This window comes from Priapulus caudatus, unplaced genomic scaffold (genome assembly GCF_000485595.1).
Source record: "Priapulus caudatus unplaced genomic scaffold, Priapulus_caudatus-5.0.1 Scaffold2441, whole genome shotgun sequence".
NCBI classification, from domain to species: domain Eukaryota; kingdom Metazoa; phylum Priapulida; class Priapulimorpha; order Priapulimorphida; family Priapulidae; genus Priapulus; species Priapulus caudatus.
In genome coordinates this window covers 17,317-29,096 of record NW_014579502.1, presented here as the reverse complement: position 1 = coordinate 29,096, position 11,780 = coordinate 17,317, and the positions used below count along the sequence as shown (strand labels likewise).

General features: G+C 44.8%; 1 protein-coding gene across 2 annotated transcripts in view; it reads left to right on the top strand.

Annotated features, from left to right (window-relative positions):
• The first annotated feature begins 6,266 nt into the window (after nt 1-6,266).
• Nucleotides 6,267-11,780, top strand: part of LOC106818701 (voltage-dependent calcium channel subunit alpha-2/delta-1-like) — a 22,128-nt gene continuing 16,614 nt past the window's right edge. For both annotated transcript variants that reach the window (XM_014823377.1, XM_014823378.1), the window contains exons 1-6: nt 6,267-6,399; nt 7,221-7,359; nt 8,626-8,686; nt 8,938-8,988; nt 9,381-9,480; nt 9,611-9,736. In XM_014823377.1, coding sequence (XP_014678863.1) covers nt 8,661-8,686; nt 8,938-8,988; nt 9,381-9,480; nt 9,611-9,736 — 303 coding nt within the window. In that variant the 5' untranslated portion in view covers nt 6,267-6,399; nt 7,221-7,359; nt 8,626-8,660. The remainder of the gene's footprint in view (nt 6,400-7,220; nt 7,360-8,625; nt 8,687-8,937; nt 8,989-9,380; nt 9,481-9,610; nt 9,737-11,780) is intronic.

Here is an 11,780-nt window from a genome sequence, read left to right as displayed (position 1 = left end):
CGTGTGTGTATGTGTGTGCGCGCGCGTGCGTGCGTGTGCGTGTGTGCGTGCGTGTGTGTGCGTGTGTGTGCGCGCGTGTGTGTATGTGTGTGCGCGCGCGTGCGTGCGTGTGCGTATACATACATATATACATTTATTTAATTATTTATACGTTGCATCATGTATCTATACAGTGTGTTACGCATGCCGAAGGCCACAAACACTGACTGCAAACAGCTAAACAGCTAAAACGACCGCCGGCCGCGGAAGGAAGCATCAGAGAGGAAAAGGAAAGAAAAGACACAAGCAAAATTAATTCCAAGAACGATATGTTGGAGATGGGGTGATACATGTGCGTTTAGCCGCAATAGTCTCTTACATAGATAATAGGGGGAATCGGGGTTAAAGTGAAGGTTTAAAATTAAGCATTTAATCTGGAGTGTGGCATGCCAACAAAAGGTGCGCATCGCAAATTGAACCCTCGCTACTTCAATGTGGTGGCACTGCTCTGTGAAAGGTCCCTTGCTATAGCAATGCACAGGGATAGGGCGTGGACACGTCGGCGACCTGTCGCCCAAAGAAAATGACGTAATGCAGACGTTAAGCATTTAACTTGGAGTGTGGCATGCCTAGAGAAGGTGCGCATCGCAAATTGCACCCTTGCTACTTCAATGTGGTGGCACTGCTCTGAGGAAGGTCCCTGGAATATTCTCCTGGCAGTCAACGGGCCTTATCGATTGTGCTAGCACATTTTTTACACTTTTTACAAAAGTAGCACTGCTAGCATAATCAGCATATTTGTATTATTTTTAGAGCACATTACTAGAGCCATGACTTTAATTTTAAGTTCAAGAATTTATGTTTAATTTCTAATATTGATTTTTTCAAGCTTTGTTCGGCCTATTTTCATTTCGCTAGTAATCCAGGCCCTTGTCAAGGCTAGGTAGGGGAACCGGAAGTACACGTCATGTGCTACCACAGTACGTCGCTGCTGCACAAGATGTGGCCATTCTTTGCGAAGAGAAGGAAGTGGAATGGTGGAAGCTCCACGCAGAGCAACATCCTAATTAGTCTTTCGCAGGGGGCGTGGGCATAAAGTAGGTGTTTTGTACCTTACATGCTAGGGCGCTCTCCTAATTATAAACAGAGGTGTACTGATAAAAGTTTATTATGGAAATCTATGCGGAGATACCCCCTAACCATTTTAAATGCATATTCATCACAAAATATAACTCCTCTGGTGAGATATTGCACATGCGCTAACACACTAACGTAGCCAGATTGTGTATTGGCTGGTATACGCAGCGGGGACCTTACATGCAAGGTCTTCCTCCTATTTCTTAAATGATGTTTACTGATCAAATGGTAACATATACATCTATGCTAGGATAACTCCTCTTCATTTTAAATGCATAATCTTTGCAAAATACGATTTTTCTCGAGAGATATTGCGCATGCGCGCGCACCGTGTTAGGCGTGCAGTGCCGTCTGAGGCAAACTTCATAATATAGCTTGCTGCGGGGGAGAGGGGATGGGAGACTGAGGAATGGCAGTAGGGAAGATAGCTGGGGGCGGTAGAAGAAGGAGGAGGCTGAGCGAGGGACATGAGAGGCAAGGGGAAGGACGCGAGGGCATAGCTTAAGTGTTTTGTACCCTACATGCTAGGGCGCTCTCCTAATTATAAACACAGGTCTACTGATAAAAGTTTATTAGGGAAATCTCTGCTGAGATATCCCCTAACCATTTTAAATGTATATTTATCGCAAAATATAACTCCTCTGGTGAGATATTGCGCATGCACTAACACACTAACGTAGTCAGGTTGTGTACTGGCTGGTAGATGCAGCGGGGACCTTACACGCAAGGTCTTCCTCCTATTTTTTAAATGATGTCAACTGATGGAATGGTAACATATAAATCTATGCTAGGATAACTCCTCTTCATTTTAAATGCATAATCTTTGCAAAATACGATTTCTCTCGGGAGATATTGCGCATGCGCGCGCCGTGTTAGGCGTGCAGTGCCGTCTGAGGCAAACTTCATAATATAGCTTGCTGAGGGGGAGAGGGGATGGGAGACTGAGGAAAGGCGGCAAGGAAGATAGCTGGGGGCGGTAGAAAAAAAAGGAGGCTGAGCGAGGGACAGGGGAGGCAAGGGGAAGGACGCGCGGGCATAAAGTAGTTGTTTTGTACCCTACATGCTAGGGCGCTCTCCTAATTATAAACACAGGTCTACTGACAAAAGTTTATTAGGGAAATCTGTGCTGAGATATCCCCTAACCATTTTAAATGTGTATTCATCACAAAATATAACTCCTCTGGTGAGATATTGCGCATGCGCTAACACACTAACGTAGCCAGATTGTGTACTGACTGGTATATCCAGCGGGGACCTTACATGCAAGGTCTTCATCCTATTTCTTAATTAATGTCTACTGATGGAATGTTATCACATAAATCTATGCTAGGATAACTACTCTTTATATTAAATGCATAATCTTTGCAAAATACGATTTCGCACTGGAGATATTGCGCATGCGCGCACCTTGTTAGGCGTGCAGTGCCGTCTGAGGCAAACTTCATAATATAGCTTGCTCAGGGGGAGAGGGGATGGGAGAAGAAGGAAAGGCGGCAATGAAGATAGCTGGGGCGGTAGAAGAAGAAGGAGGCTGAGCGAGGGACAGGGGAGGCAAGGGGAAGGACTCGAGGGCATAGCTTAGGTGTTTTGTACCCTACATGCTAGGGCGCTCTCCTAATTATAAACACAGGTCTACTGATAAAACTTTATTAGGGAAATCTATGCTGAGATATCCCCTAACCATTTTAAATGTATATTCATCCCAAAATATAACTCCTCTGGTGAGATATTGCGCATGCGCTAACACACTAACGTAGCCAGATTGTGTACTGGCTGGTAAACGCAGCGGGGACCTTACATGCAATATCTTCCTGCTATTTCTTAAATGATGTCAACTGATGGAATAGTATCATATAAATCCATGCTAGGATAACTCCTCTTTATTTTAAATGCATAATCTTTGTAAAATACGATTTCTCACTGGAGATATTGCGGATGCGCGCGCACCGTGTTAGGCGTGCAGTGCCGTCTGAGGTAAACTTCATAATATAGCTTGCTGCGGGGGAGAGGGGATGGGAGACTGAGAAAAGGCGGTAGGGAAGATATAGCTGGGGCGGTAGAAGAGGAGAAGAAGAAGGGGGCTGAGCGAGGGACAGGGGAGGCAAGGGGAAGGACGCGAAGTCATTTTGTACATGCTAGGGCGCTCTCCTAATTATAAACAGAGGTCTACTGATAAAAGTTTATTAGGCAAATCTATGCTGAGATACCCCCTAATCATTTTAAATGCATATTCATCACAAAATAAGGCCACACCTGGATGTGGATATCTGTCGCCTGCTTCCGCGTTATGCCTATATATATTTATATATGGGGAATTGGACCTCGGACGTTGGTAGCCGTTGACTGCTATGATAATTTTACTTTGGCCGTTTTTATACGGTCAAAGTGGAGCCGGGCGGGCTGCCAGCACGTGTACATGATAAAATACGATCTATAATATTCACTTTTCTTTTCTCGTAGCATCATACTACGGTTTTAGTTAGTTTCGTATGGTTTTGTTATTCGGCAACAGGCGGCAGTGCGGTATTGAAGATGCTGTGCTCTTGTTTTGCAATGGAGGATAGAATTATCGTCTTATTTGTTTTGGTAGTGATTTTGACGCCATACGAAGTAACAGGGGACTTTCCCGATAGCACATTGTATGTATCATGCAGCTGTATATATTTATGTATCTACAAAGTATATTTTTGGTCCAAATTTTGGCGTCATATACATATAATGATATACTAATGTTACTATGGCTCATAGCCATAGGGTCTATGTCCCCCAGGGCCAGGGTACTGCCAGAACGTACCCTGGGTACGCCACGGTCCGGTATACCTGAACGTACTCTGGTAACTATTTGATATGGTTAGGGTTAGAGTTAGGGTTAGGGAGTAGGCGTAGGCGACTCCCTAGACTCGTTAGTGGAGTAGGCGAGGTACGGTCCGGCATATTAGGTACGTACCCTAGTAGTAGTACCAGGGTACGTTCTGGCAGTACCCTGGGGGACATAGACCCTCTCAGCTATACTATGTCGTCGTATACATATATAATAAGTATTATTGTCTATAATCTATATAATAATATTAATATATATTGAATTTGTCGTTGTCCCGAAGTATCTCCAGAGAGTTAGTACAAATGACATTAAATAACAAAACACATGTGGAGAGTTACATTGAATACTGTGTAGAGAGACATTAAATGAGCAAAAGCATGATAGCTAATGATAATATTGTTATCTTCACTTTCAATTATGTACCTAAGCCTAAGGCTAATAACACCCCTCTTTCATTATGATTAGGTTTATGTCATGGGCCAGAAATGTTGGGGCAGTTCTCCAGGGAAAAGTGTACAATGCGACAGCATTTGCAAGCCTTAGCAAGGTGGGTCTGTGTGTGGTGAAGTTGCTGTGGAAATCATGGTTCTAGGCCCAGGCCTATTGCAGGAGCCTGGTTTTTCCTGGTGCACTCATAATTAGGTTTGGATTAGGGTTCAACCAACACTCATATTCAGCTGTTTGTTTTTGATGTCTAAGTATTTCTTGTACATTTTATTCCCGGTGTCACAGTCGAAGATTGCACCAGTCTGAAATTACCCCAGCACGTTGTGCGCATGCGTCAGTAGCGCTGGGTGTAAAGCGCAGTAGCGCTGGGTAAATGAGACTGCCGCGGTCCTATGGGCACCCAGGTTAAGATATAATTTGCGGGAACAATTCCAGCCCGGTCTGAGATTAAACCAGTCTGAATTTACCTTCCTATGGGCACCCAGGTTAAGATATAATTTTCGGGAACAATTCCAGCCCGGTCTGAGATTCAACCAGTCTGAATTTACCTCTCATTTGTATTATTCACATTTGCCAGACCTCAATCAGACTGTGACCTCACTGCCGTCCTCATTTATTCTAGCGCTACTGGCGAGGCGCACGCATGACACGACGTGCTGGGAGGTAACTTCTAGACACGTGCATATCTCCCGTGTACGGAATAGTCTTCATTAATGCACCAGGGTTTTGTTGTTATCATTCAACTCAAGACATAAACGCTTACGACCAATAAAGGTCACTTTAAGACTGAACGGACTGGCTTGTCACTCTGTAGTTAGCAATTCTGCAGGGTCAGAGCAAGAGAGAAATGGAGGGAAGCTAGCTTGCAGCTATACGTAAGTTATAGTTGTAATAATCATTAAAATAAAATAAAGATCTGTCTTGTCTGTAGGAATTGATTAATGCAATGGAAATGAATAAGAATGCCATGAATTGAATGTATATTCTAGTCTCCAGGAATCGTCGTGAGGCAGGCTGAGAAACTGGGCTGGCAAACTATCTTGAGGTTATAACAGATTGAGCGTGAGTTGAGAACTCGTGCGCGAGAATTCACAGTGTGATTTCTTAGCGGCGCGAGAGTGTGCAAGATTTAATCAGGGACAGTTTTGGTTGAACAGATTGCAACGTCGTAGGTAACACGGGCAACATTTTGGCATTCAGAAGAAGGTTTATAAGTGCCATCTCATCTTTAACAAAGTTTCATCGCGGGTACATGCCACCAACTTGGGAACATATGTGAATGTCGGTGGAGCAAACCTAGCCATGGGACAGCCGGTAGTTTAAGTTCGTGGATAACGACAACTTCATTGGCGACCTGATACAAGTAACTGGCGTGTGCTGTACTGTGAAAAACAAAGCAAAATTGTCAATTGGGGCTGACGTATAAATGAAAGTAAAAAAACGAAACTCGGAAAAAACCAATAACAAAAATAAAAGGGAAAAAAAGGGCTATCATGGCACTTGTCGTCAATGCGGGGGCAAAATTCGGGCCCAGGTAAGGCCAAAACAAAATATAGGTGTGGTTACGTTTCCCGACCGACCTATTTTATTCCAGTTGACCCTAAAACATTTTATTTGTCCAGTTTCTTTAAAGTAAAAAAAAAAAAAAAAAAATGAATTGTGACAGTTCCTGTTCAAAATGCACAACCTTCGGACCATGGTTCGTAAATAAAATATTTTAAAAAGAAAATAGAATGTTTTTCGCCTTACCTACCTACCTATTTTTTTGGCATGTAACGGTAACAACGACTATATTTTTGTTGTTTTGGCCTCTAAATGCACGTTCTTACAGCTGTCAGTGTGACATCTTGATTGCTAACGCGCGTTCTCTATCCGCCAGCGCTCCGACATTGAATTTGTGAATGCCAAGGACATTGAGGAGAACGATCCGACCTTGCAGTGGAGCGATCGCTTCAAGGACAATGTCAGTCTCGATTACTCGTCCGTTCACATACCTCTTGAGATATGGGAAGAAGGTGAGACTGATAGAGTGAGGGAGGGATGGGAAGGGAGATGGAGGAAGGGAGACTGAGTGAGACAGAGGGAGGTAAAAGAATGAAACGGGAGACTGGAGGAAGGGAGAACTGAGTGAGAGCGAGGGATGGTGTGGAAGGGAGATTGGAGGAAGGGAGAGCAGGAGGGAGGGATGGGAAGGGAGATGGAGGAAGGGAGACTGAGTGAGACGGAGGGAGGGATGGGAAGGGAGACTGAGTGACGGAAGGGAGGGAGTGGAAGGAGAGGAGGAAGGGGAACTGATGAGATTGGAGGAGGGATGGGAGGGAGATGGAGGAAGGGGGAGACTGAGTGAGACGGAGGGAGGGGATGGGAAGGGAGATGGAGGAAGGGATGACGGAGGGAGGGATGAAGGGAGACGAGAGACGGAGGGAGGAGAATGGGAAAAGAGATGGAAGGAAAATGAGTGATGGACGGAGGGAGGGATGGGAAGGGAGATGGAGGAAGGGAGACTGAGTGAGACGGAGGGAGGGATGGGAAGGGAGATGGAGGAAGGGAGACTGAGTGAGACGGAGGGAGGGATGGGAAGGGAGACTGAGTGAGATGGAGGGAGGGATGGGAAAGGAGACAGAGTTAGGAGGGTTGGAAAGGGAGAGAGAAAGGATGATAGAGAAAGAGGGACAGAGCAATGTGGGGATGAAGCCAGAGAGGAAGGAAGACAGATAGGCACAGGATGAAGGAGAACCATGAGAGAAACTAGTGACTCGTCTATATTAACTTTCCATTCCCCTCTTTCTTTTTTTCTTATTCTCATTTGCCGCGTGTGCCTTTTTTCTTATTTCAGACCCAGAGATTCTAAACGGATTGAACTGGTCACGAGGCATGGACGAAATGTTTCGGCATAACATAGAGCACGACCATTCGATCATGTGGCAGTATTTTGGCAGTCAGAAAGAACCGGTTTCATGCGCACATCCTCCCAGGTTACGTAGCAACTCCACGACAGATTGGATGCCCCGATCGCTCTATAGGCTCAATCTACCACTGCCACCAAGTAAGATTTTCGGTACAATTTGTAACGACTTTTTTACGTACAATGTTAACAGACCACATTACTCCGTATCTATGTAGATAAGAGTTGTAATAATAAAAAGTAGCAAAGATATTAAAAATCGGACAGATTATTTTATGAGAAATTTTTGATTAAAAATAGTTGATACTGAAATAGTGTCCGCACCATTACTAACTTCAAATCCATTACGCGCTGTTTACTAAACTAAGTTTACGTGTTATGTTATTATTTATGCATACGAATGTTTGGATGCTTGCCAATAATACCCTTAATGTCTCGTAACATTGTCTTATGATAGGCATTTGGTTTTTGCGTATCAGCATAGAACATTACATCTTTGTCCACACAACAAACATTGCAAATCAATAAGAAATTTCTAATGTTTGTCGACGGGACATTCGCGGGCTCGTCTGGCTTGACGATTCTGGATTTCCCCGAGCTCCCCTACATTGGTGGCAGTGGGTATCCTCGAGTGTGGGAAGGGGGCAGCGCATGCAGTTTGGGTACGTAGGTGCCAAGTACCATTAGATACAAGACATGCACATGCAGATACAGTACAATGTACAATACAGGTTCCATTAGGTACAATATACACACGTATAGATAGAGTACAATGTGCAATACAGGTTCTATTAGGCTTACCAGCATAACACACACGTATAGATACAATGCAGTGCAATACAGATTTCATGAGACTTTTCTCTGGGAGTCCCTGTGAGTCGGAGCTCAAGTTACCCGATAGAGAGAATCCGGGTGAATCGTAAAGATATCATGTGTATGGCGGTGTGTTAGAGATGGTCATTTCAGCTGCAGTATCATGTAATTATATAATGTAATGAGAGCAGTCGAGAGAGCAGACCCGCAAGGCAGCGTTGAATTCTCTCCCAACTCCCACACACAATAATTAATTACGTGGAAAAATTAATGTAATGAATAATTAATTGGATCCGGATTAGTGCGAGCGTGCAGGTGGGGGAGGACTGTGGTTGCCCCTTAGCCTGTGTTTGCGTGTTTGTAAGTCTACAGCCAGCGCACCTAGCGGAAGTGAACTGAAACGTGCATGTTCACAAACAAACCAACCAACACTCAAACATTCGCCGGTGAAAACATAACCCCCGCCACGCCCCTGGCGGAGGTAATAAATATTACGTTAATGTACAATTTTCTTTGCGAACAGCGAGCAAGTGGTACATACCGGACGACGAACCCGATATGTTTGATGTGCGTCGTCGACCGTGGTAGGTGGCGGCCATGACAGCTTATTGCTGCAGTAACGTGCTTTCTGTATGTGCAATATATTCTGATGAAATCTGCAGTGTTAATTGCTGCTTTCTTCCCATTAGCAATTATAAAGTCAACCCTGTATGTGAGAGTCAAGTAGCTTTATATAGGCGTGTTTCCCATAGAGGTGGTTTCTGTGTATAACTGCAACTCGAGGGAAAATACGTAAAGTATCCTTGCGTTATTATCCTTGCTTGGCACGTTTCAGGTACATACAGGGTTCCTCGTCCCCAAAGAACGTTCTACTGCTCATTGACACGTAAGTACCCATCTCTCTCTCTCTCTCTCCCTCTATATCTCGCTCTCTCCCTCTCTTACTCTGTCTCTCTCTCTCTCTCTCTCTCTCTCTCTCTCTCTCTCTCTCTCTCTCTCTCTCTCTCTCTCTCTTGCTCTCTCTCTCTCTCTCTCACTTTCTTCTCTCTCTCTCTTTCTCCCTCTCCTTCTTTGACTCTCTTTTCCTTTCTCTCTCTCTCTCTCTCTCTCTAATTTCCTCTAAATTATGTAAAATACTCGACCCTCTCAGCTCTTCATATCCTTTGTAGTAGTACTGCGCTTCACGAATAATGAAAATCACGCATGATCATCACAAATCGATAATGGCGAATCGCTTTTCCGCGCGACCTTTGACTCATGACCTTGACCCCTGTGCAGGTCGGGCAGCACGTCGGGTCAGACGATCGGTCTCATGAAGGTGACGGTGAACTCGATCCTTGACACGCTGGTGGAGGATGACTTTGTGCTCGCTATGGAGGTGAGAGTTGTGTCAGGGAGGGCTGCCACAGTCAGAACCATGTTAGTTACCGTTATCAGTGAGAGATATGCCCTGTGTGGTGGGTGCACTGTTATTCTCCCTCATGCTCCATGCCTCTGCTGCTGCACAGTTCAACGCGTACACGCGCTTCGTCGGCTGCCCGTTCGACGGTGAGGATGAGTTCACACACGAGCAGTTTGAGGAAGCCGGCTGCTGCTTCAACACATTCAAGCAGGCGGACGACAGAAATAAGAAGGTAGGCGCTGGCTATTCCAGTCTGAATTTACCTTCCTATGGGCACCCAGGTTAAGATATAATTTTCGGGAACAATTCCAGCCCGGTCTGAGATTACCCCAGTCTGAATCTACCCTCATTTATTATTCACATTTTGCCAGACTCTAATCCGACTGTGACCACTGCCGTCTCATTTATCCAGCGCTACTGCGCATGCGTCACGCATGCACACGATGTGCTGGGGGTAATTTCAGACCGGTGCAATCTCAGACCGTGGCACCAGAATATCTTCAGTAAGTGCACCAGATTTTCGTGTTCATTCAACTTCAGACATATACGGCTTACGACCCAAGCAAAGTCAACTTTAAACGAACAGACTGCTTGTCACTTGTGTTAGAATCTGCAGCAGAGCTAGAGCAGAAATTGGAGGGCAAGCTAGCTGCACTAAACGTAAGTATATTAGTAATAATAGACAAATAAATAAAATAAAGTATTGTCTTGTCCGTAGGAATTGTAATGAATTGGAAAGAATAAGAATGGCCATGAATTTATTTATTTCTTCTGATCTCAGGAATCTGTGAGGCAGGCAGAGGAACTGGCTGCAAACTACATTGAGGTTATAAAGATTCAGGTGAGGTCTGACATCGTGCGCGAATTTACAGTGTGATTTCTTCGGGCACAGAAAGTGTTGCCAGATTTAATCAGGACATTTTGTTGAACGATTGCAACTTGTAGGGTTACCACGGGGAACATTTTGATTCAGAGAAGGGTTAGTAATGCCATCTCACTCTTTAACAACAGTTCATGTCGGGTACATGCACAACTTGGGAACTATGTGAATGGCGTGGAGGCAAACCAGGCAGGACAGCCTGGGTATTTTAGTTCCGTGGATATCTGACAACTTTCATTGGCACCATTACAAGTAACTGGGCGATGCCTGTTACCGAAAAACAAAGCAAAATGGTCATGGGGGCCCTCGCACTGTATAAATGAATAAAAAAACAAATAGAAAAAACCAATAAAAAATTTTAAATAATTACATCGCGTGGGAAACCGAGAAACTAACTCGTTCTCTTATCTCTTCAGGCGTATTCGGCAGCCGTTCACAGCGTGTCTCCAAGTCCCAGAACCAGGCCAACATATCGAGTCGGATTCAAGGACTGCCTTCGAGCAGCTGTGGGCAAAACTTGGAGAGAGTTTGCGGTGTCATACCACGTAGAGACGTGCGCTTCCAAAGTCGGGGCCCGGGGTAGAATATGGAAATTTGCAGACTTGGCTTACTTAAAAAAAGTTCTATCGACGATGATGTGTGTGTGTGTGCGGTGTTGACGATGTTAGGTAGTGCGTGTGGTTGTGATCGGTAAACGTAGACGTGCGTGCGTTTATGCTTGTGTTGGTGTTGCTACGTGCGTGAGTCGGCAGGCATGTTGGGGCTGTTGCAACGTCACCTGATGTGCGTCTTAAATCATTGCGTGAAAGGCAAGGCGTGCCGTGGCGTAGCGTTCTATTCGATTGCCGAGCATGCGCTTGAGTGCCATCGTGCGTGGCTTGCATCAGGTACATGATGCACGTAAGGCGAACATGGTAGGCACTCCTCGCTGCTCGTTACCCGTAGTGATAAGATGCTAAGGCCTCATAATACTTAAATCCACCGTGTGTGGATGGCAATATGTGTCGGTTATCCTCCGATTAGCAGTTCGATTCGAGTCAAGTTTGTTTCAAGCTGGCATCGTGTATGTAGAATCAGTAATATTACTAGTAAAACTTGTATACATAAGTATAGTATATAGTAAAGCTTATACACATATGGTGGTATAGATATCATCCATGTGCATCTTGCTTTAGGGGTATTAACCAGAAGGAAATGAGTATTGTGGGAGTGCAGAAAATGTTTGGGAGTGCAATTTTACAAGTATACACGGCTTTAAGATAATATTTTAGCCATGCCTACACATTTTTTGGCCCGTTGGCAGTTTCAAACTGATTGTGCAAATCAGCGGCTGCAACCGGCCTGCGCTGGCTCAATATGTTGTCCTTGCTTACCGTTGTTGTCCGTCCGCGTCTCT